Consider the following 26944-nt stretch of genomic DNA (forward strand, 5'->3'; position numbering starts at 1 on the left):
CAAATTGTAGTTGATGGTATTTTTCAAGTACTAGATTGAAGCTAAGACAGGCCTCAACTGCTTTTGTTATGTTCCAGGCTGCTGAAGGATCTTACCTAATGAAGGTAAAGATTGAAGAGACCCAAGGTATCTATTGTTTGCAGGTGTTATCAGCAAGCCTGTCTGTTTAATAATTTCCCTGTATGTTGTTCTCCTGCTGTACAACCTGCAGAGACCTGAAGCCATGCACAGCCTTACCTCAGACTCCATTGGCCATTGGACTTCCTGCCTCTCCCAAGTTGCTGAACCTCTGGGTGAAGGTTGGGGGACAGCGTCCCTCCCACCATCAGCAAAGAGCAGGTCTGAGACCACCTGATGGAACTAAATAGGCACAAATCTATGGAGCCTGATTAGATGCATCCCAAGGCCCTGAGGGTTGATGTAGTTGCCAAGCCATTCTCCACCCTATTTGAAAATGGTGGTCAGGTGAAGTCCCAGTGAAAAAGGAAAACATCAATCCTATTTTTAAAAAGGTGTCACGCTTTTAAGCCCAGCTGGAAATTCAGCCTTATACAGCCTTACACACTCCTTCACCCCTTCCCATAAGAGAGAAACAAAAGTCAGAGACAGTAATTTACTGGAAACAGTAATGTGATGAGAAAATGAACAGTAACAGCAACAATTTTAATAAAAGAAGTATACAAAAAGAGGGTGATTTACATTTTAAAAAGTGCTGATTGACCAACCAACCAATCCAGCAGGTGCTGCATGGTTCTGAGACAATGAAGAAAACGGCCCCTGGGCCTACCACCTTTTGGCTCCTTCTTTCTCAGAAATTAGCATCCCCTACTTCACCCCACCTCCCCTGATGTGAAGTGGATGGTACAGAATAACAACCCGGGCACCCCCACACAGCTCCAGGCTCTGCCCCCTCATAGCCACTGCAAGAACATTAACTTTGTTCTGACCCATGGAACTCTGTACCAGTGATTGTCACCTCTATCCCTGAGAAGGTGTTACAAGTTTGGGAGGATGCTCATGCACAAAAACTCAAGAAGCACTCAGAATTGCAAAGCAAATTAATTTTATTAGTCGCACTAGCAATTAATACATGCCGGCCCCTGGATTCTAGAGAAGCTGCTGAAACAGAGAAGGAGATGGAGCATGGCTCCTGAATGGGAGGGGTAGGGAGGCAGCACACCTGCAGAGTATTCCCTGGATTAAACCATTTTGCATCATGTCTTCCTCTCCCCTCCACCCCAGGACCATACTTATACCTCTTCCTCAGGTGCGGCCAGTTTCAACATCATCTCACACAGGGCTAGTGTGTGAGATGAGGTTACAACAGCCCATAACACCTCCATGCCAACAATGGCTTTATTGTATACTACTCCCCTTTTGCAGGTTGAATCCCTTACCAGGTGACTGATACATAGTTTCATTTCTGAAGGTTAAAGTCTTACTAACTAACTTACTGACCTGGTAGTCATGTCTTCTACGTTATCTTGTCAATGTACACAACAGCAGACCAAATATGGCAGGCTTAGACACATCTTCAGTCCCTCATACAGAAGGGACTGGAGCAGATCTTCATGGAAGCAATATTAAGGCACATACAAGACAAAGAGCTGACCCAAGACAGCCAGCACAGCTTCACCAAGGGCAAGTCATGTCTGACCACTTTGGTGGTCTTCTATGATGGAGCTACTGCAACAACTGACAAGGGAAGATGACCAATTTTATCCACCTAGACTTCTGTAAAGCTTGTGACATGGTCCCACATGGCATCCTTATCTCCAAAGTGGGGAGACATGGATTTGAAGAGTGGACTGTTTGGTGGTGTTGTGCTGTAAGAATGGTATTCTTCAGTTTAGTATTCCTGCTGACACTATGCACTGCTTCCCCTCCACCCCCCTCCAACTGGAGGCTCAAAAGACAAAGATCATGGGTTGACATAAGAACAATTTACTGGAAACAGCAGTGAGATAAGAGCATTAACAACAACAACAATATTAATAACAAAAGGTACAAGAAAAATAAATTATTCACATGGCAAGCCCCCCAAAAAAACCCATACCAGACCATTCTGTCACCATATTTTCTTGGCTGGAAGGAACCCCTTTTCCCTGGACAAGACAGAGAGAGTGTCCCTTTTGTGTCAAATAACATCTGGACCTTAGCCACACCCTCTCTTGGCTACTGCAAAAAATTAACCCAGTGCTATCTGAAACCAGGATAGGTGGCTAAGAAATTGGCTGGAGTCCACAGCCAGAGGTATGTGGTCTGTTGAGAAGTAAAGTTTACTTATAGGATATTAGAAATTAATTGTGTAGGTTGAAGTTTAATTGTAACTTGATTACAGTTTAGCATGAGTGGGCCCTGCTCAAAGCTTGACTTTGAGGTGAGCTGTAAATGAACTCCATGAACATAAACAGCTGAGCAGGGGAGGAAACAGAGATCTGGAGATCTTCAGATAAGAGCTGAGGCCCTGGAGGGCCCCAAGGTTACCCCAAGCTGGAAGAGAGAGCAGTTAATGGTCTGCCCACGTGGACGTGAAGAAAGAATCCAATGAGGTGTTAGAAGACCCCAGATTATAAATTGCCATTGGACCAAGAGGCATGTACAGAGCATGTGAAGAGCATGTGAAGGTCAGGTGCACAGACTGTGAGCAGATAAAAGCCCAGGAGTTGCGCTGTTCAGGGTCCCTCTTTGGACGCACCAGCTCAAGCTGAAATAAACTGGCTGCCTCATAGACTTCTGAGAAAAGAAGACCCTGGGGTGACCTCAACTGCAGCCTTTCAGTGCTTAAAGGGAGCTTGTAAGACACAGGCAGATAGTGATAGGACAAGGGAGAATGGTTTTAAACTAAAAGAGGAGATATTTAGATAATGCTGAGTCATTGGGAGGAAGTTCTTTCACGTGAGAGTGATGAGGCCCTGGCACAGTTTGCCCAGAGAATCTGTGCCTACCTCATCTCTGGAAGTATTCAAGTCCAGGTGGGACAGGGCTTGGAGAAATCTGGTCTAATGGAAACTCTGCCTATGGCATGGGATGGAATGAGATGGGCTTTAAGGTCCCTACTCACTCTAACCTGTCTGTGATTCTATGACTATACACTTCCAGATTTAGGGTGTTTCTTCTGTGGTCTTGTGTAGAGCCTTCTTTAAATGTTGATAGGCTGAAATCCTGAGGTCAGGTGCTACAACAAAAGGTACTCAATCAGGTACCCAGTCAGAGATGCTAAACAGAGAGGTGAGAACACAGTGAATTGTATAAGCATAGCTACAGCCATGGAAGTAAAATTTTTCAGTAAGAAATTGGGAAAAATCAAGTGCTTGCTTCCCCATCTAGTGGTTATATTCAGAAGGAAGAATGTTCCAGTAAATATAAGCCACCAGTCTCTGGAAGCTGGGGCTATGTGCATGCACGGAGATCAGACACCACAAATGTGCTCTCACGTGTTTTTGCACATTGATCCTATTTAGATGGACGAAGAGTTGCAGTTATAACTGTCCATCTCCTCTTCCCCTTCTACTTGCACTGCTCTTTTCAAAGAAAGTGAAAGAAATCAAATATATCACAAAAACACAGAAAGGTATAGGTAGGCCAAGACATTTTGTACTTTAAGTTCCTGCTTGAAACAAAGCTGTCTGCAAAGTTAGATCAGGTTATTCAATCAAACTTGATACAGTTAAATTTGAAACTCTCCAAGGATGGAGATTGATCACCTCAGTGAGAATACCACCTCAGTCCATATACCAGTACTGTTCCACCAGCTTGGGAAATCACTTGAAGAAACCAAGTCCTAGCAAAAAAATGCTCCCAAGTCCTGCCAGGGAATGGGAGTGCAGGTCCCCTTTTTGTTGCACACTGTGGTATCTGCAGAGGAAGATGCTGTTTGCATTTCAGGTCTTAGGTTGTGCCAAGAACAGGCTCAAACTGCCAGGGTTTCCCAGCAATGCAGTGGGAGAGTGGTGAGAGAGATTTCTCAGCTTTTTAGTTCAGGCCCTGAATAGCCCTAATTACTGACAGCCTTGCTCATGCTTTCAGGCTCTAGAGTCCTGGGCCAGTGTGCCTGGAGAGTCACAGCTCAGGAGCAGCACTGACATTGCAAGTTAATTAGAGAAGTGAACCTTAGACTGTGAATGCTTCTAAGGCATTTCTTTGTATTTGTGAGTGGACTTAGTTGCCCTTGCACAGGTGCACTTTGCTAGAAGCAAGCCACAACTTGTAAAAACCCAGCTTGCTTCCTCTGAGAAAAAACATCAGGAAGGTCGCTTTAATGACCCTCTTTGTAGTGTTTTTAGCCCTTTGCCCCTAGGTCTTGTGTTTTGACAAATCCCTTCAGTCCCTCAAGTCGAACAATCCTTTGCTCTCAGGGCCTCGTAAGCTTCCTTCTTGTTATCCCAGATCACCATCTAGTGGGTGCTGGAGATCCCACCACAGCCAGGGAGGAGGACTATGCCATGGCCTAAGGACACCAGGCTGCTTTTTTCAGCAGCCCTTAAGTGATGCCTGGATGAGCAGAGCTGTGTGCCAGCGGGACACCACTGAAATTTTGAAGTTTTACTCAGCTGGGCTTTTGGTTACATGCAAAGGGTTTAATAGAAAAAAAACCTTCCCTTTTGTCACTGGTGCCTTGGCCCATGCTGTTATAAGATCTGCAGTTGAAATTGCATACAATTTCAACTGAGTAAGCCCCCAAATATCCCCTTATTTTTATAAAGCCAGATTGAGTTCTAGAGTGTGTCGAGCATGTGAGTAGCTTCACTCATGAATCAATTCACTCACAGGACATATTGATCATTCCACTTTAGCAAGTATTTTACCCTGTGAATTTTCACACTGAAATTATTGTAAATCCTTGCCGATGAGGATACTAGAATGAACTGAATTTAATAACAACCTGAAAATCCTCTGAAACTGCACTAGATGCCAAAGACAAGGTCTAGGCTGTGTAGCTGGTTGGTTCCTCAAAACTGTCATGAGATGATGTCTTTCGTTACAGTTGGAGGAAGATTGATGGCTCTCTTTCCTCAGGGAAAAAATTATGATTCAGTCCTCACAAAGGAGGAAACAAATGCTTCCTAAGAAATCCCCTGCTGAGTTAAAACCTCTGAAAACATTAATGGTAGTAACCAACATCACTGTCATGTTGTTAAAGACCCTCAGATGTGGGGTGCGTGGCTGACCCCACACAGATTAATTTTGGTTAGGATGACATGCAGCTATTAGTTTCCAGGGATGAACTACTGGCTTCACATTGCATGTTGCTTGAAAGCAGCTTAACAGATGTATTTTCTTTATTGTTGTAATTTCCAGCAAACAAGTGTTTGAAAATATGTGGCTTGGCCAGTGTTTTCAAGCACTCACCCAGTGAGTCACCCCAGTAGCATTAATATAGCAGTTTCTGGCTCAGGGTCATGATGTCACAGGAGGTGTGAGCTGCCACAAGAGAGAGCAGGACCTTAACAAAATATTCGGAAGTGGATCTGTAAGACCCACAGAAATGGTCTGGCAGCTGGGAAAGCATGTGACATTGGTTAGTTGAGTGTGACATAAATCCATGCTGCTGTTGAAAAAGGAAGCCTTATTCCTCTTAAGGTTGCTTGTCCTTGCCAGCTCCCCCATGCTGTAAGGAATGAGTTATCTGAGAAATAACTTCATCAGTTCAGAAACAAGTTAAAAAATAGGTTTCAACTGAATCAACTCCAGCAGAACCTAACTTACACCAAGTCCTGGATATATTTCCCAATTAATAACTGTACTGCTGAAAATCATAGAGATGTGGGTAGAACGGACCTCTGGAGGCCTCAGGTACAACTTTGTGCTTGATCCAGGTCTGCTACCAGAAGCAGATAACACAGTATATTAACTGACCTACATGGTGTGAGCATCTAGAAACTGCCTTCTTGTCCAGGACACTGATAGAGCAGTAAAGCTAGAAATGAGACAGCGATGACCTGTGGTGCTGTCTTCACTCTAGAGCATCTGTTTCTTTTTTTTGCTGATGAATGCTTATGACAATTGATCAAAATGCCACTGTCATGCTATGGAACAACTGTGAATGCTCCAGAGTCTGAGTCCATCCAAATGATGCTCTCAGAAGCAGAAAGTCTTCAAACACAGTGGGTTGGTTTTGGCTGGGGTTTTCTTTGTGAGGTGGTGGCTTTTTGCCTTTTTTTTTTTTTTTTTTTTTTTTTTTTTTTTTTTTTTTTTTGAGAGCTCAGCTGTGGAAAAATATTTAATTTGTCAAAGTCATAGTGACTTTTAGGCCATGTCCCCTTAGAAATACTGACCTAACAATAGTACTAATCAGAAAGTATGGCATTTATAGTATCTTAATGGCATGCACCCAAAATAGATTCTAGTTATATCAGCAAGTTGACAAGCTCATAGGGTAGAGATAACTCTTGTAATTAATTTCTAAAAGTCACAAGAACTGTGAAGTTGGTGTAGGTGGAGTTTACTTTTTATTGAAATAATAAATTGCAGAATCACATTAATCCTGGTATTACTACAGATTTACTTGAAGGTAAATTAAATCACAATCAGAAACCTCCCAATACTGTTAGGATAAAACTGTTAATTTTCCTCTCTTATGTTAATGATTCTGAGAAGTATGGGCTCTAATTAGAACATTAATAGAGAATACACTGTGACCTGCTGGTTCTTCAGTGTTTGCAGCTTTCTGAGGTACATTATTTCTAAAACACTCCCCTTAAACAGGTCACATCACTCACTATGCTGGTACCACATATTCATTAGAGAAGCACAGGACAGCAATTCCTATAATTAAAGTTGCCCAACATTTTCATTATAAAAGCATGTTCACAGTTTCTTATCGGTTTAATAGGTGTTAATGTTCTAAAATGAAATTTTCTGTAATGGATATCTGTATCAGAATAAGTACTTAAGTAATTGTTGTTTTTTAGACACATAATAAGTAATTACTCTGACTCTCACTTTTCAAGACTAGTGTTTGGCTCAGTTTGTAGGACATGTCTGCTTTGGGAAAGGGACTTAATTCCATGAAGACTGGAGCTAAGTCAGCCATGCTGTATATTCCTGAAAATTACAGTTCTTGTGTGAATAGAAACATGCTAATTCTTTTGGCTAAATTCTCTGCAAATTATCTGCAACAAATGTTCTCCAGGGAAAAGGCACAGACAAGGTCTAGAACCACACACAGACTCAGGCTGCCATGTGGACATCATGCAGCTTCCAGCACTAATGTCCAGCCCTGTAAGCTCCCAGTAGACATGCATAAAATAAAAAAAATCTTGCAAAGCTATTCAAAGTCTCAGGTCATGACAGGATATGCTAAAGTCAGCTTTAAGTCATCTGGGATCAAATGAAAAATGCTGCAGCCCCAGATATCTGTGGAATCCATGGCTGGACCTCTACCCTCAGGGAAAACAGGGATGACTTGTTGAGGACCACGTAGCTTATTGACTAGTGGTAAGTTCATTTAAAACAGGGAAGCATGACAGGACCCAACTCAGGTGAAAAGCAAGACTCTTAATGGTATTTTTCTTCTGCCTTGGTAGCTGGAGAGTGAGAGGTTAAACAGAGCCTCCTGCTGCTTAAAGTGCCCCCTGGAATGCAGACTGGTCTTCACTGGTCTCCAGGATCTTTTAAAGCTGATGGAAAGTGTCTGTTCAGTAACATCAGCCAGCTTTCAGCCCCCTCCCACACAGCCCTCTGGATCCCATGGACTCAGGTGGGCTGAGACTTCTCAAGAGATTTTTGACTAGATCTTGTCTCTGAATCCTGTCTCAAAGCTCAGAGACCTGAGCTTGGTGAAACTGACTTGGTGGAAAGTATGACCAGGAAAGCTTTTGAAGTCCCTTGGCAGTGTCAACACTAGTTGACCTTTGGATTTCCTCATACCATCTCTGCATGCTGAAGAAATATTCCTATATTCCACTTCAGTAATCTGTCCTTGCTTCAATCCCATGTATAATTTTTTTTGTGTTCATTCACAAGTTCTATGTTTACCAAGTTTGTCTCCCAACACATTTCCTTACTCCTCTGATTCCTGGGACAGACTGTTCTTGTGCTTGGAGGAAGTCCTTAACAAACCTCTCTTGGTCATGAATACCAGATACAGCTGGGTGTCCACTTGAACTAGATGGCTTGTCTAGCAAGTGAGGTAAGAGTTTGTCCCTAACATGCTTTAGAAAACACGTGGATTTCCTGTGCCCACTGTCTTGCAAATTAAACTGATACTGCATCTTGCACTAGCAATCACAAAACTCCAAAGAGTATTGCCTGATCTATGGAAATATTCCATAATACGCTGAAGATCGACATTTACTTACAGATAGGTATTTTGTATTTAAAAATAGGTATCCTGTGTGGTGTGGTCAACATGCTGGAAGGAAGGGATACCATGCAGAAAGACCTGGACAGGCTGGAGAGGTGGAACTTATGAACTTCTACAAGGCCAAGTGCAAATCCTGCACATGTGTCAGGGCAATCCCAAGAATAAACACAGGCTGAGGAGAGAAAGGATTGAGAAAAGGCCTGGGGAGAAGGACTTGTGCGTGCAGGTGGATAAGAAGCCCAACATGCCCCGGCCACTGGCACACCCACCCTGTGCTGGGTTCATTGCCTAGCATGGGCAAGAGGGGATTCTGCCCTCTGCCCCACTCAGGTGATATCCCACCCGAAGAGCTGCGTCCAGCCCTGGGGAACCACAGGAGGATGTGGAGCTGCTGAAGCAAGTCCAGAGGAGGCCACAAGATGCTCCAAGGGCTGGAGCCCCTCTGCTCTGGGGACAGGCTGGGAGAGCTGGGGGTGCTCACCTGGAGAGGAGAAGGCTCTGGAGAGACCTTAGATCCTGTTCCAGTACCTAAAGGGCCTTCAAGAAAGCTGGAGAGACTTTGGACAGGAGTCTAGAATGACAGGACAAGGGGGAATGGCTTCCCACTGCAAGAGGGCAGGGTTAGGTGGGATATTGCCAAGAAATTCTTGGCTGGTAGACCAGCGAAGCTCTGGCACAGCTTACCCAGAGATGTGGTTGACCCATCCCTGGGTGTTCAAGGTCAGGTTGGATGTGGCATGGAGCTAACTCGTCTAGAGAACAGTGTCCCTGTCTGTGGAAGTGAGGGGAATGAGATAGGCTTTAAGGTTCCTTAGAACCCAAACCAATTTTTTTTTTTTTTTTTTTTTTTATTAGTGCCATTCATTTATTCCTAACAAGTTTTGTCAGTTTTCCTGTTATATTCCTGATGGACAATTCTCCTAGCAGGCAAACCAGATGGTTTCAATGCATGGTACTTACAAAAGGAATCAGGAGCCTGGCCCTCGGATTCTGCCTTATGCTAGCGTGATAGCTTGTGAGGGATGTAGCCAAATGAAAGGCACTGCGCATGCCGTTGTTAAATGAACCTTGAAGCAATCACTAGGGGTAAGATGAGAATCATTAATTGCTCAGTTTCTACCCCCTGTGCCAGCGCTGTTGAGCGCAGGACGCGGCACCAAGAGCAGCTCACGGCCTGCCCGCCCGGGCTCCGCAGCCACGGGAAGAGGAGCAGAGGGCAAGGCCGCGCACGGGACGGAGACGCGCGGGCAGCTGGCCCCGCTCCGACCGCCGCGGTACACACGGTGCGCGGGCCACAGGGAGCGATGGGCCAACGGGGGCCCCGTAACGAGTCGGCCCACGGGGACGCTGCCCAGACCGCCCGCCCGGTGCGGCGGAACCGACTGGGAACCAACATGGCACCGCGCACCGCCCCCGACCCGGAGGCACGGCCCCGCCCTCCGCGCACGCGCGGCGCCGTCCCGGAGCGGCCGTAAATCGGGGCGTGCGCGCCGCGCGGGGCCCGCGGTGAGCGGCGTCGTCCGGCCGCGCGATGCATTGTGGGCGCGGCTGAGGAAGTAAAATGGCGGACCTGGCGAACGAAGGTAGGCGGGAGTTGCAGGCGTCGCTACTGTGGCCCATAGCGGCCCTGCGCTGCCGTGAGCCTAGTCTAGCCCGGCTCGGCCTGGCCCTGCGATCCGCGTTCAGGGGCCGCTCCGGGAGCGCCACCTCCCCGCGGCCGTCCCGGTCCCAGTGGGGCGAGCGGCCGGACAAAGGGAGCGCCTTGGCCGGGCCACCGCGCTGTCCGCGAGGCGCGGGCGGACGAAGCCAGGCTGGGGCCTTCGGCCTTAGGTGCCTCCCTCGGGTTGGTGGCTCCGGGCTCGCGCTGCGGCGACTGCCGGGGCCGGTGGCCCGGGGCTGGTGCTCCCTGAACGCGGGCAGCGGGCCCGGCGCTGGGCACGGCCCCTGGAGCGCGGTAACGAGCGCTGTGTCTTGGCTCCGGCTCTGAGCCGCTTTGTGCCCCGCCTTGTCCAGTTGCTTTTTGAAGTTATTGTCCACAGCTTTCGTACCACTGTAAATCTTTCCTTTGCTTACACTCGTGTTAATCCTTTCTTTAGTTCAAGGATTGATTTAAGGGCTTTGTAAAACAAGGCAGGGTATCGTAGTAGGTGCATTATATTTTTTTGAGCTGAAAGCATCAGAGGTGGGCTAGTAAAGTGGCTTCATTTTTTTTCCGAAGAGCATTAGAAGAACCTGGACTGCAATACTGCAGTGTTTGGGTATTCTGCCCCAAGGTGTGTACAGTGGTGTTTAAGTGGCAGTGGGTATCTATATTTTGCCTTTGGAAATGACATATGTCTCTCAGTGTTTTGGCAAAAGCCAGTTTGCCCAGCTGTCTCTGTTGTCTCTCATCATTCCTGTCAGCTAATGGAAAAGGAAAAGAAATGCCCAGAGGGAGGTGAATGAAAGTGTGTGTGAGGCCCCTTCTTTCAGGACTGTTTCTTACTTTGGAACTTTGTGTCAATGGCAGTTACTGTTCTGATATTAACGTTAAACAACAGGAAGCAAATAAATATTGTAGGTGCAGCCTTTGAAGATGAAGCCTATAAACAGCTAAAAATACAGTTACACTTAAGTTTAAAAATCCTGTGATGTGGCATGTCTTGGGCTTTGGCTTCTAGACTAAAGGTGAGTTGTCAGTGCCTGAGGAGGCATGATAAGTGGTCTCAAGAATAGTAGTAGCCAAATCTGTAATGACTATTTGTGAGAAACTTAACATCTGTACTTAATTTATATAATGCCTTTATAATGACCTTATAATAAATTTTAATGGGTTCTTTTGTTCTCTTAGAACCAGAAGCTTGGCAATAGCTATCTTAAGTCATGCAAGCCCCTCACTTTACCTCCTCTTTCTGCTGGGGAACATTAAGCTCAACAGTTTACCAATATTTATTACATCTTTTGATGATGACTTGTCGTGTGTTACTAGCTCTACTTCTCTTTTTCTGCAGGGTCTTGTAGGCTGTCTGGAATGGCAAGGGGGAGTGTGATCCCATCCTTATGATCCATTCCTGGCTCCAGAGACTTACCTCACCTGTAAACCTCTTTAGTTTATACCCACCTATCTTTCCAGAGTTGTCACCTTCATCTGTTGCTGTTCTGTTTCTTCTTGCAATAAGAATGTGATACAAGCTTTCCTCAGATGAAGTAAGATAAGCTTGCTTTGGAACTGTTGTCTCCTCATTCTAATATCATTGACTGTTCCTTTCAGTGCCATTTTTGAGGTGTATGTTCTTTGTATAACAGTGGAAATACATGCACTTCCTGGAATTCGCTTATTTCTGCTGAAACTCAGAGAATTCTGTAGTCTTTCTACTTGGCTTATTTGCAGTCTCTATCATGGCAAGGATCTTGTCAGGTTTTATTCTCTGTTTTATTCTCATTCTTAAACACATCAGTTAGTTTTATTTTTCCATTATTTAGGTGAATGCTTTACTTCCTTGTGCTCAGGTATTTTCATCTAAATATGTGAAGTAACTATTTTGGTGCCGATAATTCTTTGACCTTCTGCTTCATATTGATCTTCTATTGTTTATAGCATTTGATAGCTCAATGTTCATGTTCACAAAAAAGTGTGATTACAGCGAAGTTCTTAACGTTCCTGAATCTTGATTGATCTGTACAACAGTGCTGTCTCAATCATACTTTGTTCTTAGGTGTGAAGCTGATTATTCTTTGGCACATAGTCGACACAAGTACCTAGAATGAGGTTTCAGTCATTCTTGCAGACTGTTTTAGTTTGGTTTGTTTAAACAGTCCAGTGGATAGACAGCTTTTATTGTCTGTTCATGGAGATGAAACTCAAGATTTTTACCTGTTTGATTACTGCAACAAACCTTTTCCTGGCCTTGAAAAGTGCTGAGATTTGTGTGGCTTGTGTCCTCTCATCTTACCAATATAAAGCTCTTTTAAACTGTAACTTTTACCATGACGCCCATCTTTAAATTCATTGATTGGTGCTTCTGTTTCCAACAGTATATTAGTTATCTTTACCTTCTAGGTTCTGATGTCTCTCTTGAACTACTGAATGTCTACTGCCTCCTGATAACCATTCTACCAATGTCCTTTGCAATTTTGAACTATTTTAATGGATGATCTTTCTGATGCATTTCTTCAAAGCTACAAGCATTCCCTCTAATAATTACTTCATTTTTTTCCATTCTTATTGTTCCTCAAATATTTTTCATCCACTTGTCTTTGTTTCTAGTGAGTCAGTGAAACTGCTCCCCTACCTCTTCATATTGGAGTGATGACCAGCTGTATCTTGACAAGGGAAGGTTGTTGGTTTAAGGGGGTCCTCTGCTGCATAGAAGGGGGCTAAAAGATGACATAGTCCTAGTGCCACTTTCTGAAGAAGTTTGTACTGTGAAGTTTCCTAGGAACAGATCCTGGTCTTGGCATTGCCTGTCATAGTGGGAGATAAGTTGATAAGTGTGGCGCTAATGAAGAGGAGGGGAGAGTAGCTTCTCCCTAGGTGTGTGAAGTTTGATCGACTTTGCTGCAAAGATTTAGTGACACTGTAATAAAGGGGACTTCATTGTGAGGGTGATTATTGAAAACCAGGGGTTTAGACTGGTAAGGACAATTGTTATTGGTACTAATGTATAAAGTAGTTACTAAATGTTCTTAGAAACTTTCTTTGGTACTTCACTGCCAGATGTGTGAAGTGTCACTTTTAAGATAATCCAGCTAGAATACCGAGGAGGGCTAGCACCTTCCTGTTGGTCCTATATATTTATGGGAACTGGAATGCTTTTTTCATTAACTTGTGGCTAAAACACAACTAGTAATTTGCTTGTCTGTAACTTACTGCTGAAGCTGCATTTTTAAGACAACAGGCTCCCCTTGTGTGGGGAATGAATTACGTAATCTTTTCAATGGCTGAAAGGTGATACAAATTTTTCTCAGGGCTAAAATTTGATGGTTGTGTTCACATTTTCCTTTCAGGAGGTGTCTGCAATCTACTTGGCTTTATGAAATTGCTGAGCATACAGTTCACAATCATAACATGTTTACTGTATGTAACTGCCTTAAATTAATTAGAGGCTAGAGAGTGGTGGTGCAGGAAGGGACCTGGGGGGTTCTGGTTGATGGCAAGTTGGATCTGAGTCAGCAGTGCCCTGGAGTCAGGAGGGCCAACCATGTCCTTGGGGGCATCAGGCCAACTGGGTGAGGGAGGGGATTGTGTCTCTCTGCTCTGCACTGAAGCAGCCTCACCTTGAGTTCTGGGGGCAGTTTTGGGCACCTCAGTATAAAAGACATTAAGCTAATAGAGAAGTGTCCAAAGAAGGGCCACAAGGATGGGGAAGGGTCTAGAGGGGAAGCTGTGTGAGGAGCTGCTGAGGGTACTTGGTTTGTTCAGCCTGGAGGAGACTTGAGGGGAGACCTCAATGCAGTCTTCAGCCTCCTTATGAGAGGCAGGTACCAGTCTGCACCACACTCTCATGACCAGTGAGAGAGCATGAGGAAACAGCATGGAGCTGAGTCAGGGTAGGTTTAGGATGGATACCAGGAAAAGGTTTTCCACCCAGAGGGAGGTTGAGCACACAGAGTTTCTCAGGGCAGTGGTCACAGCACCACGCCTGAGTTCAAGAAGTGTTTGGACAATGCTCTGTCACATGATGGCCTTTTTGGGGTTCCCTGTTGTCCCAGTTAAGGGCAAATTTGGGAGAAAACCTCCTAAGAGGTTCCTCTAGAAAGCAGATTCAAGCAGCCCCTCCCCAACTGCTTCATGAAAATATTTCCTTGGAGAAAAGTAGACCTGTTTATTTAACAGGCAAAGCATTCACCAGCACAAAAATTGAACAATATTAAACAATAAAACCTCTTGCTGCTCTGAAGAGATGACAAACTCAGAAAGTCCCCATCGTGGGCTGTAGCTTGGCTCACTCAGTCTCCTATCAGTCCCTCCGGTGCTGGAAATGCTGTGGCCCAGGCCCGGCCTGGTGGGCCACAGGTGTGAGCTGCTGGTGCTCTTCTGGTGTTCAGGTGAGAGCAGGTTTAAACAGTTCCAGGAAAAAGAAAAACCAGAGTTCAGGGAGCTTGTCTGCCTCAGTGAGCTAAAAACTAACTAAAAGCAAAGGAAAGCTCTGTCCGTGCTGCAGACAGCACAGTCCAGGAGAAGGATGTGGGGGAGCAAGTGCAATTTCTGATAACAAGCACTGTGTTTCTTCTCCCCCACCCCTTCGCTCTTGGAACCAATCTTCATGGTGCAGAATTTATTTCTGGGCTAAACAGACTAATAGGAATACAGGCATCATAAAGTCACCTCAGGACGTTTCACCCCTTATCCCCATATCGTCTGCTTACTACCAAAGCTAGTATATATTCTAACTCAACACACACATACATTTATATACACATATACACAGTATACAGCTATATACAATGACAGTGATATTCAGCAGACAGTGCATAGTTCTCATCCAACAGTCAGATCTCCCTGAGGTACGTGTTGTATTGTTCCATCTTTATGCATTATCTACCATGTGTAACCTGGTCCCTGAGCGAAGACAATCCCACAAAGGGGTTTGTCTGTACTCAAGGCAGAATTGATCCAAACTGTCTTTCCTAACAAACCTCTGACATGCACCACTGTCTGCTGTATGCAGGGGGAGGGGTTAAGATTAGGCAGGACCTGCTTGGTTAATGAAGCCTCGGGTGTTAACTAACCAGGTGGCCTTTGCTAGATGCTGCTCCCAGCTTTTGAAAGATCCCACACCCAATGCTTTCAAGGTGGTTTTTAAAAGTCCATTGTACCTCTCCACTTTGCCTGCAGCTGGTGCAGGGTAGGGGATATAGTACACCCACTCAATGCCATGTTCCCTAGCCCAGGTGCTTATAAGGCTATTCTTGAAATGAGTCCCGTTGTCTGACTCAATCCTCTCAGGGGTACCATGTCTCCACAGGACCTGCTTTTCAAGGCCCAGGATGGTGTTATGGGCTGTAGCATGAGGCACAGGGTAGGTTTGCACCACAACCATCTTGTGGTGGCTTCTACCATTGTGAGCACGTAGTGCTTGCCTTGGCATGCCGGGGGCAGTGTGATGTAGTCAATCTGCCAGGCCTCCTCATACTTGTACTTGGACCACCGCCCACCATACCATAGGGGCTTCACCCTCTTGGCCTGTTTGATGGCAGCACACGTCTCACAGTCATGGATAACCTGAGATATACTGTCCATGGTTAAATCCACCCCTCTGTCTCGTGCCCACTTATAGGTGGCATCTCTGCCCTGATGGCCTGAGGCATCATGACCCCATTGAGCTAGAACTACTCCCCCTTCTGCTGCCAATCTAAGTCTGTCTTTAATACCTCTGTCTTTGCAGTCTGGTGTACCTGCTGATTGTTTTGCTGCTCCTCATTAGCTTGACTCTTGGGGATATGGGCATATAGATATATGACTGATTTTCACAGTTTCTCTGCCCTGGTAGCAATGTCTTTCCACTCTTCAGCAGCCCAAATTGGTTTTTGCCTGCACTGCCAATTAATCTTTCCAGCCAACCCCACAGAGCATTGGTTACCATGCAGTGCAGAGGTAGAGCTTTGGCCACTTCTCACTTTCAGCAATGTCTAGGGCCAGTAGAATGGCTTTGAGTTCAGCAAGCTGACTTGATCCACCTTCTTCAGTAGCTTCTGCAGCCTCTTGTGTTGGGCTCCATCTGGCTGCTTTCCACTTTTGTTTCATCCCTACAATGCGAAAAGAACCATCAGTAAAAAGAATGTAACGTGTTTCTTCTGCTGGCAGTTGGTTGTATGGTAGAGCTTCTTCAGCACGTGTCTCTTGTTCTTTGTCAGTGACACCAAAGTTTTCACCTTCTGGCCAATTTGTAATTCTCTCCAAAATCCCAGGGCGATTCAGTCTTCCAGGATGGGTGTGCTGTGTGATGAGAGCAATTCACTTGCTCCATGTGGCATGGTGGGTAGAGGGAACCTTTACAATGAACGTCCAACCCAGCACTGGTAGTCAGGATGCCAGGACGAGTTGTGCTGCAGTGCCAGTCACCTCTGAGGCAGCTTGGACTCCTTCATAGGCTGCTAAAATTTCTTTCTGTGTTGGCTTCAGACCCTCTGTAGCTTCGACTCCAATATCCTAGTGGTTGACCTCGAGTCTCACCAGGCACCTTCTGCCAAAGGCTCCAGGACAGACCATGGCTCCCGGCTGCAGAGTAGAGCATGTTCTTCATATCTGGTCCTGTCCTGACTGAGCCAAGGGCTATTGCATGAGCGATCTTCTGTTTGATCTGAGCAAAGGCTTGTTGCTGCTCAGGGCCCCACTGGAAACTGTTCTAGTGGTTGACCAAGTGGAGAGGGTCACAATCTGGCTGTACTCGGGAATGTGCATTCTCCAAAAACCTATGGCACCTGGGAAAGCTTGTGTTTCCTTCTTGCTGCTTGTTGGAGACATCACAGTGGTCTTGTTGATGACCTCAGTGGGATTTTGATACCATCCATCTTGCTACTTTACCCCCAGGAACTGGATCTCTCGAGCAGGTCCCTTGACTTTGCTCTTCTTGATGGCAAAACCAGCTTTTAGGAGAATCTGGATGATTTTCTCTCCTTTCTAGAGCATTTCTGCTGCCGTGTGCCCGCACACAATGATGTCATTGATGTACTGCAGCTCTTCTGGAGCCTTACCCTTTTTCCAGTGTTCAGTCACCCCAGGACACCTGTGCAGGGCCAGGAGTTGGACTCAGTGTTCCTAATGTGTCCCTTGCAACTCAGCATATTTTGTGATTTTATGAAATACACAGAAGGTAAGCAAACTGAAGTAGTTCCTTTTAGACTAATCAGTATCATTTCTTTACCAGACTTGTAGGATGCTGACATTGCTTCTGTGCTGTTTTGGTGGCACGGGTGAGGGGTTGGGGGTTGCCCTGATTGTTTATTCTACTTGTCTCATGGTAGCTTTTGGACAGAGGAAGGTCTGCTGTTACTTTGAGAGAAAATATGTCATTCACCACTGACTGTCTGCAGACTCTAGAAAGAAGATTTTTTTTTTTTCCCTATGGTGACCTCAGATGGATTAGTGGGTGCAAAGTTAGGCTGAGTGACATGTCCAAATAATTTACACCCAAACACCATAAAGAGCTATTTAATTGACAAGACAGGGCTGTCTAAATGCTTTAATACTTCTTGTGAACACTTTTTTGAATTCTTTATATATATTTTATCTACATTACCAAGTAGTTGCCCTGCCTCATGGCTTTTCTCTCTGATATGAAAATAAGCTACTTTTTTCTTTTCTGACTCCTAACATTTGCAGAAGTACCTCTTTTCACCATGTCAGTTCTATTCATCATGACATCTCTTGTGAAGATTGGCCATAAATTACCCAGTCGTGTTTCTTGTTGTTTCTGACATGAGGTGTGGCTGGATTTTGCTTGTGGAGGTCTTTCTGCAGAAAAGCTCTTAGTGGCAGCTTGTTCTTTGCTTTGAGTCTGTTGTTAGCTATTGGAAGACAATCTTGTGTTATCAACGCCTTTTGAATTTTATAATGCTGCAAATCGTCTATATCTCTTCATATATACATTTAACATGATTATTCTGCTTTTTGTAATGTAAATGGTGGAAAAAATCCCCAAGATAATTTTCTGTGGCCTGCCATGTTCCAATAAGGATAATTAAACCTAACTTTAAACTTTTATTTTCTTGACTCTTAGATAAGTGTTTCACAAGTGACAAATTACCACTCTGAGTGTTTTAAGTCAGTTAACAGCCTAATGGCTGTTCTTTTTAACACTCATTCATGATTCACAGGTACACTTTTTCTCTCAGGTGATGTATTACAAAGAGTTACAGTTGGAGTAGCTATTTCCAACTTGTATGCTTCTGGTGTCAGAGAGTGCTTCTTGAAATTGAAGCCAGGACTTGCTTGCCAAGAATTTGCACTGTAGGGATTTTTTTCCCCCTGCCTCATGCAGTTTGCCATGTCATCAGGCACTATTCAATTTCTAAATGTAATTTGGAGTAAATTTAAAAAGGAAAAGTGTTTGAAACATTGTAATTCTTAGCTTTAATAATAAATTCTCATCTTAATAATGTGGCTACAGCAGATCTGGTGAGGTCTTGAAAGTTGTTTTCATGCCATGGTTCCTTCTAGAATTTAAAGATTAACCTGAATTGCCAAGATATTTGGTGATCTGGGTTGCATATCCAGGAGGAGGAGACTGGGTGTGTTCAGCCTAGAGGAAAGAAGTCTTCAGCGAGACACATCAGGAGCTTATCAGGGTCTGTGAGGAAGTTGTTAGAGACAGACCCAGGCCCATCAGAGTGGTGTATGTTGAAGGACAAAGACGAAAGGTGAGAGGTGGAATAAGATGTTCTGACTGGAAATAGGGGAAAGGTGGTGTTTTTGTGGTGGTAGTAGGTTTTTTTCACCATAAGTACAGTCAAGCAGTAGAGAAGAGATTACCCTGGGAGGCTGCTCAGCCTCTGTCCTTGGATGTTAAGACAGACTGAATAACCTGATTAACCTGGCATGACATCATAATTGACCTACTTGAAGCAGGAGATTGGACTAGAGACCTCCAACCTGATTTATGTTGTATCCTTATGGTAGAGGCAAAATGGGCTTAGCAGTGAAGAAGGTGACTGCTTTTTTGGCCCTTGTCACTGCTGTGCCATGAGATATGCTGTGTGAGCCTCAGAACTCTACAGATACACACACTCCTGCAGGTGTTTATTTCTATTTTCATAAGAATCCATAGTTTGGGTTGGAAGAGACCTTTGAAGACATCTACCCCTCCCCCTGCCCCCCCATCCCCATTGTTCAGGGACACCTTCCACTACACCAGGTTGCTCCGAACCTCATCCAGTCTGGCCTTGAATGTTGACAGGGATGCAATCCGCAGGTCCATGAAGTAACCTGTGCCAGGGCCTCACCACCATTGCGGGGAAGAATTTCTTCCTAATATCTCATCTAAATTTATCTTCTGTCAATTTGAAGCCATTCCTCCTTGTCCAAAGTCCCTCTCCTGTGGAGCCCCTTTAGGTACTGGAACAGGATCTAAGGTCTCTCCAGAGCCTTCTCTTCTCCAGGTGAGCACCCCCAGCTCTCCCAGCCTGTCCCCAGAGCAGAGGGGCTCCAGCCCTTGGAGCATCTTGTGGCCTCCTCTGGACTTGCTTCAGCAGCTCCACATCCTCCTGTGGTTCCCCAGGGCTGGACGCAGCTCTTCGGGTGGGATATCACCTGAGTGGGGCAGAGGGCAGAATCCCCTCTTGCCCATGCTAGGCAATGAACCCAGCACAGGGTGGGTGTGCCAGTGGCCGGGGCATGTTGGGCTTCTTATCCACCTGCACGTACAAGTCCTTCTCCCCAGGCCTTTTCTCAATCCTTTCTCTCCTCAGCCTATGTTCATTCTTGGGATTGCCCTGACACATGTGCAGGATTTGCACTTGGCCTTGTAGAAGTTCATACGGTTTGCATAGTCCCACCTCTCCGGCCTGTCCAGGTGGCATCCCTTCCCTTCAGCATGTCAGCTGCACCACACAGCTTGGTGTCATTGGCAGACTTCCTGTGGGTGCCCTCACTCCCACTGTTCACTCTACCAAAATAGATATTAAGCAGTGTTGGTCCCAGACTTGGTCTCCACTTGGACACTGAGCTGTTGACTGCAACTCTGAGTGCAGCCACCAGCAAATTCCTTATCCAGGGAGAGGTCCATCTGTCCAATTTAGAGACAAGGGATCTCCTTCGGGACAGTGTCAGACTTATGTTTTGCATAAGTCTAGGTAGACTGTCAGTTGTTCTTCCCTTGTCCACTAACACTGTAAGACAGTCATAGAACCAAATTTGTCAGACATGGTTTGCTCTAAGTGAAGCCATGTTGGCTCTCACCAATCACTGCCTTATTTTCCACGTGCCTTAGTGGAGTTCCCAGGGTGGAGGGTCACGGAGGGTCTGCTCCATGATCTTGCCAGGGCCAGAAGTGAGGCTTGCCAGCCTTTAGTGCCCTAAGTCTGCCTTTTCTTCCTTTTTGTAAATGAGGGTTATGTTTCCCCTTTTCCAGTCACTGGGAACTTCCTCAGATGGCCACAACTTCGCAATGAAAGGAGAGTGGCTTAGCCACTTCCTCTGACTCTTAGGACTCAGGAATGCATTTCATCAGTCCCATGGACTTGTGCACCTTCACCTTCCTTAGATGGTCTAAGGCTGTTTTCCTGTAGCAGATGGTCCTTCTGCCAGTCCCTGCTGCTTTCCCCTTTTATAATTTGGTTTGGAGCCCTTCTTGGTGAAGATGGAGTCAAAAGCATCATTGAGTACCTCAGCTCTCCCTGTCCATGGAAATCAGGTCTCCTGTTTCCTGCTGGATAGGGCCCACATTTTCCCCAGCCTTTATCTTATCACCAGTGTACCTACAGAAGCTTTTCTTGTTGTCCTTGACCCCTTGGATTTTTTTCAATGAGTAATTTCATGCTGCAATAAAGGTCTGACACCTTGTGGCTGCTAGAGGTGCATCATGTGAGTGAATGTTTTGTTTAGCTGTGGGAAATATGGTTGACAAGGGAGAGTTTGCTACAGCTACTAGTGGTCATGCATCTAGGTTAAAAATCTCATAGTAAATAGTATATATGACTTGAAGATGATATCTCTGCATGAGCTATGGAGGTAGTATTTTCCGTTTCTGAATTTTGATTTCCACAGCTTGTGAAGGAAGCTCAGCAGATCTAATAGTACATGTTTTTCTTACAGCACATAGGGCATTTATTGATAATTAATGACTTGATGGTAAAATATGTTAAAGAAATTTAGCCTGTGAAATCCAGCTCTTAAGGTTTTTGTAGTTGTTCATGCAGGTTGAAATATCTGCTAAGTGAATAAACTGCAGGAATGAATTCTGTGGATTCAATTTGATTTGACAGCCTAAAACCATTCAGGTTCCCGATCTTGAGATTGGAGAGGTACTATCTCTGATGCTAATTACTGAAGTTTTGCTTTCCTTCTTACATGCTTGGACTTCATCTGAATACCTTTATCAAGAGTGACTTGGTTAGAAAATTGACATTTCTCCAGATCTTTGTTTTGCCATGTTTCTGTTTGCTTCTCTGAAGAAAAGAAACAAGTATAATCCTCAGTTTTTAAGAACTGTGTGCTCTGACTGCTCGTGTCTTGGTGAAGGAGATCTCATGTTCTCTTACATGCATTCTACCTGAAGTTTGAACGTAGAGGGTTTTTCCTTCATATATATTTCCTTCCTTTATTTTCTTTTTAAGTTGCTGACAGTTTAGTGGATTTGGCAGTTCTATTTTATCATAGGTCATGCTTCAGACACCCTGGTATAACAAAAGCTTGAGAACATGACCGTCTGGCCCAGATGTTGGCTAGTACAAATAACAGTGGAATTCTTGTTTTGAACCAGAACTTGACTGGAAAAACCAAAGAACTACCTAACATCTGCATTTCTGATCTGCAAAAATAAAACCTGGTACGGGGGTTCTTCAGTTGATGGAAACATGGTATGTGTAAGTGCTTTTGTACGAAAAACGTTAAATGCTAGAAAGCTCTATGTAAATGCATTTGGAAACATAACTAGAAATAGGAACCAAAATCTGGAGCTGGGCATTTGAATGGGAAATTGCCAGCAGTCCCATGCTTTTCTCTGCATTCTGCATTGTTGTTGAATCTGTTTTTCTTTGCTTTCCTCTCTCTCATTACTCAATCCTTTGTTATGCACTAGAGAGACAAGTAGATTTTGTTCACTTCTCCCTGGTATTTGTGGAATTTGGTGCAGAAGTCTCTTGTAAGGTGTGCATGACAATCAAGTCCCACATCCTGGTAGATTTCCCTATTGATTCCTTTGGCAGAGGACATGCTGCTGTAGCAGTAGCATTAATGAGCACTGAAGTATTGTCTTGGTCTGAAAAGACGGGTGTCTGCTAAGGAAGGGAGAAGCCGCCCCTGAAATGGAAACTGTAAACCTCCTCCCTCCGTGTTGTTATAATTTTGAAATTAAGGGGCTCTCAGGCAAAGATATGGGAGCAGGAATAACAGTTCTTTATTAGGAAACAACACTGAGAAAGTGAGGATACGACCTGAAACCCTGTGGGTCAGGGTGTTGGTAGCAGTCCCATTAAATGGTGGCTGCAGTCCTCCTGTGACAGGTGTGCTTCTGTTGAAGCAGTGATCCTGTAGAAGGGTGTAGTTTTCCTTTGAAGATCCAGTGATGGTGTAGATGGGCCTGGTCTTCCTCTGGGAACCCAGTGGAAAAGGCTGACCGTGGTCTTCCAAGTCTCTCCAGGTAGGAATGCTTGTCTCCTCTCTGGGCGGCACACCTCACAATGGGATGATGGAGTTTTTATCAGTCATGCAGTGAGACTCAGTGGCCCATTAAGAGAGGATATCTCCCTGGAGGGAGGATTAGTTGTGGAAAAGATAAAGAAAACTGCCCAATTAACAGAAGATAACTGTTCCACTTCTAACAGATAGGTTGGAAATGGGGGTGTGTATTCTATCCCTAAGACAAGTATAACACATGGTATTAAGAAATAATTGTCACTTTAAAGTCGAGGTTTAAAAGCTTGGCCATTGCCTGAGTGAAGACTCCCACAGGCAGGTTATACTGAGGCCCAGGGAATGAAAATGGATCACTGGCTTGTTTCAAAAGACTCTGGGTTTTGAGACAGGTATTACATATAAGGGTCTGTATTGTTTTCACTTCTGAAATGTTTTGTCTGCACATTGCTCTTATTAATAAGCATTTTTAAGATTCAGTAGTATTTGATGGATAGATGAACTTAAAAAATAGAGGGGAAAAAGAGATCAGGCAAAATGATGCCATAAGTAGCTTAATTTCTTGATTAATTTCACCTTTTGTAGAACAAATTATGCCAGTCTTGCTAAATCAGTCTTGCAGTGTTTTTTGGTTTTGCTGGGTTATCCCTTTGAGTTAGATCCATAGAAAAAATAGAAAAAGGCTCTTCTACCCTCACAATTAAATTCACAGTTCTGGTAATAATTTTCATAATTTTGTGTAAGTCAACTAAAGTTTCACTTTTTCAGCCAAACTGATCTAATATAGCAGTTCCCAAATTGACAGTTTCATCCCTTTTTCATTATATGGTGATCCAAGTACTTTACTTGTCCTACAAGATTTTGGGATATTGTTCTTTTTTTTGGTGCAAGGGAGTTCTTGATAGCTTTATATTTCCTTTTTCTTTTATGCTAGCCTTTCAAACTCTGAAAGGTTTTTTTAATTTTCTTAGATGTCTAGACTTGTTTGTAAGACTGGATAATTGCAAAGGTGGAACTTTTTTGTTTAATTTCTTTGCAAATTTCTAGTTCTCCATAAACCCCTTTTCCAGTCTGAAAGACAGACTGAAATATTGTACTCATCTTTATATACAAACATACAGGAGGGCTGCTGACTGCATAGTGTGTGTGCAGCTTCTCTTCAAATATAACTCACAGACAAGATGCACCAGTTTGTTGGACTCTCAGGAATTCTCACCTCTGCTTTATCACACACACTCCCCCGTGTATGTATATTTTATTATTCAGGACTCTGAAGTAGTTGTGAAATCTCAAAGGACAATGGAAATACACACTCATTCTATACATTAGTTCTACTCTTGTAGACTAGGTGCTGATGTGCTTATTTAGAAAATGGCATCCTGCTAATATTTGATTCAGAGCTTTAAGATGAAAGCATATGTGCTTTTAAATTATGCAGAAAAGACTGGTTCCTCTGTAGTATGTAATATATCTGGTTTGAATTTTAGACCTGCAAATATTGATTTAGGATCTTTCTAAAGTTTTCAGTGATAATCAAATACAGGTGTAATCAAATGTCAGTATTAGGGGACCTTTAAGAAAGGGGTATGTGGGGGTGTACAACAAACTCCCTTTTCATTAATGCTTGTTAATGGGGAAAGAAAAGAATCTGTTCAGCTACTGAGCTGCTGCAGCAAAGGGTCTTTTCCTTCTGATGTACTGAAGTATGGTGCAAGTACTAGCTTCTAAGTGATATGGAGGGGAAACACAAATAGCTGTTAGACATCAGTTGTGTTGTTTGCCTTAAAACACTCCTTTTTGCTTTTGAAGATCAAGTCCTTATAAACATCTATTACCAGGAACTGATAGAAACAATATGTGTAACTGAGATTTAACTGGCTTAGGGATTCATTGTTGCTAAAAGCATCATAGAACATAATTTTCATATAGTCACATATTTTCATAATAGTCAATATGAATGTGGTTGGAAAAAACTCCAATGCTTTCTCTTTTTACAGAAAAACCTGCCATTGCCCCACCTGTCTTTGTATTTCAGAAGGATAAAGCACAGAAGGTAAGGAGATACTGATACTTTTTTTTGGTTTTGTTCTTAGCCCTGACTCCTCCTTTCCATGGTGATCAGTCTTTTGTATTGTTGTGAAGCTGAGGGTGGCCAATAGAGTATTAACATCATTAATGGGTATAGGGCAAGCAGGTACTGAAGGGCTAAAAGTGGGAAGATGTATGGTGGTTTCACAATACTGGTAGCTTTTCAGACAGAAGATGGATCAATGTGGGAGAAAAAGTATGGTGAAGGTGTATCTTGAACATGTGTCAGAGGAGTGCTGACACACTCAGCATGACAAAGCTACAAAATGTTTTTCTGATAATAGGGTTAAGATAATGCAAAGAAAACTGGTCCAGATTATTGCTTTTCACCTCAGTGTACTTAAATGTCTCTCATATCTTTGGTTTGTATGCTGTGAAGTGTCTGGTTACCTTGGGAAGTGGTAATTCTGTTCCCTCATCTCAATATAGTGTTTAATTTTGTCTGGTTAATAGTAAAGGCTAGTAAGATTTATGTGGGGGAAAAAATCAAGGTTACTCTTGTTTCCCTTGAAGATGGTGGGAACCAAGAGAAGTATGTGATACAGTTTCTGTTGGATCACTGGATTGGTTTGTTGTCTGTGAAGTCAGAAATGTTTAAATTGAAATACCTAGTCATTTTTCAGTTGATAGCTTTTCTTTAGTTTAGAACAAGTACCAGACTCAAGCTTTCTCACAGGTTCAGTAGCATATTCCTCAGCAGAAGCTTGAAATAGTTTCTCAGCTTGGAAAGGATTTGTCTGCTGTCCTCCTAATATTAGCTAATCAAATTAAATCTGCTAGAGAGTAAGTACTTTCAAGACATTCTTTTAATTACATTTTTTACACTGAGTGTTTACATATACTGTGGAATGAAGGGAGTGGTAGTGTTGGCACTACCAATTTTGATCATGTTTCCTTTTAGGAAACAGCTCCCAGTCACCCACTGTTGCTTAGACTGAAGTCCCTTACGAGTTGCATCATGGCGAGTGTTCTCTGCAGGTGTCCTTTACCCTAGTGGTAATTATATATGGTGATTATAGCAGTGTGCAATCCAGGCAGAGTGACATGGTCCTGTGTCCTTTTTGCTTGGCCTGCTCCTTACATGCCAAGACAGCAGTTCTTGTACTGTCAAGTTCCTTGATGATGCACCTTTGCTGCTGCACCCCTTCAGCAGCCTCCGCATTGCATGCCGTCAGCATTGTGCAAACTCCTGCATTGGGCTGTGACACAGTTCTGTTGCACTCTGATAGGTCTCAATAAAATATTTGTAAAAATATATTAACTAAAGGGATAACGTGTTTTGGGGCTCACAGAGATGATCTAGGGAGGGACATCTGTGATTTTAATCTACCCAGCTGCCTCTGAGGATGCTGAGGTGGTGCTGATAGCTGTTTTCAGGACCGCCTCGGCACAGGCCGAAGGTCTGGCTTTGTTGGGTAGAGAGTCTGTGGGTTCCTGAGCATCTTGAAGGCACAGGAGTTAGAGATAAGTTATACATTTATTTAAATGCCAGGTGGTGGTGGTGCTGTCACTGGGGCTAGCCACTGTGGCTTTGGGCATGGAATAAGTCTGGTTTGGGTGGGGAATAGGGCCTGTTCCTTGAAACAGATCAGTCTAGTGGTAGCATCTGTCAGTTAGTTGCCAATTTTCAGAGTAGTAACAAAAATAAATGCCTGTGCTAAACTGTGTGTTGTGTGGAGATGTAGGATTTTTAAAGGGGAAGGGGGAGTGGTTAATAATTTTACTAGCTTTTATTGTGGTGTATTTGACACTGCAGAGAAGGACTTACAGAAGCATCAGTGCTGTGCTTCTTGCAATTTGATTGAATTGAGAGCTTGTTGCTTGTGCCAGTAATTGTTTTTTGTAGTATAGGTACAGTAGTAGTATAGTCAGAACATGATGCTGTGACCCCAAGGTAACAGCATGCATACTATGCTGTATATATCAGAACCTAGCATTCAGGCAGTTTTAATCAACTTAATTAAGGAAAAATGCATCAGGTTACATACTGGTTGAGATCTTTCACTGTATTTTCAGAAAGACTTAATAGCTAAGTGTTCCCAAGAAGGGTAAGCTCCATTACTGTTTCTGTAAAAGGTGCTTGGTTAAGTGCATTGCCTACCACAAAAGACTATTCTCCTTGAAGTTGTCACGGAAATCCTGTAAACAGAGGAGTTTTTCCTTGAGCACCGTTTTGAAGAAAATGCAAAAGTAACTTCAGAATAGTTGTCAAACAACACACTACTTGAATATGTAATTTCTTAATGTAAATTATAATTTTAATTTAGCAAAATGTC

At 43.9% G+C, this 26944-nt stretch overlaps 1 protein-coding gene across 4 annotated transcripts in view; it reads left to right on the forward strand.

The window, feature by feature from the left end:
• The first annotated feature begins 9778 nt into the window (after positions 1 to 9778).
• RANBP3 (RAN binding protein 3) overlaps positions 9779 to 26944 on the forward strand; it is a 56588-nt gene continuing 39422 nt past the window's right edge. For 2 of the 4 annotated variants that reach the window (XM_041422327.1, XM_041422347.1), the window contains exons 1-2: positions 9779 to 9891; positions 24578 to 24633. In XM_041422327.1, the coding sequence (XP_041278261.1) occupies positions 9870 to 9891; positions 24578 to 24633 (78 nt within the window). In that variant the 5' untranslated portion in view covers positions 9779 to 9869. Of the gene's footprint in view, positions 9892 to 17072; positions 17104 to 24577; positions 24634 to 26944 lie in introns of those variants that run through there. The other 2 variants (XM_041422318.1, XM_041422338.1) reach the window with 1 other exon arrangement.

Source organism: Onychostruthus taczanowskii, unplaced genomic scaffold (genome assembly GCF_017590055.1).
Source record: "Onychostruthus taczanowskii isolate IOZ18803 unplaced genomic scaffold, ASM1759005v1 scaffold110, whole genome shotgun sequence".
NCBI lineage: Eukaryota > Metazoa > Chordata > Aves > Passeriformes > Passeridae > Onychostruthus > Onychostruthus taczanowskii.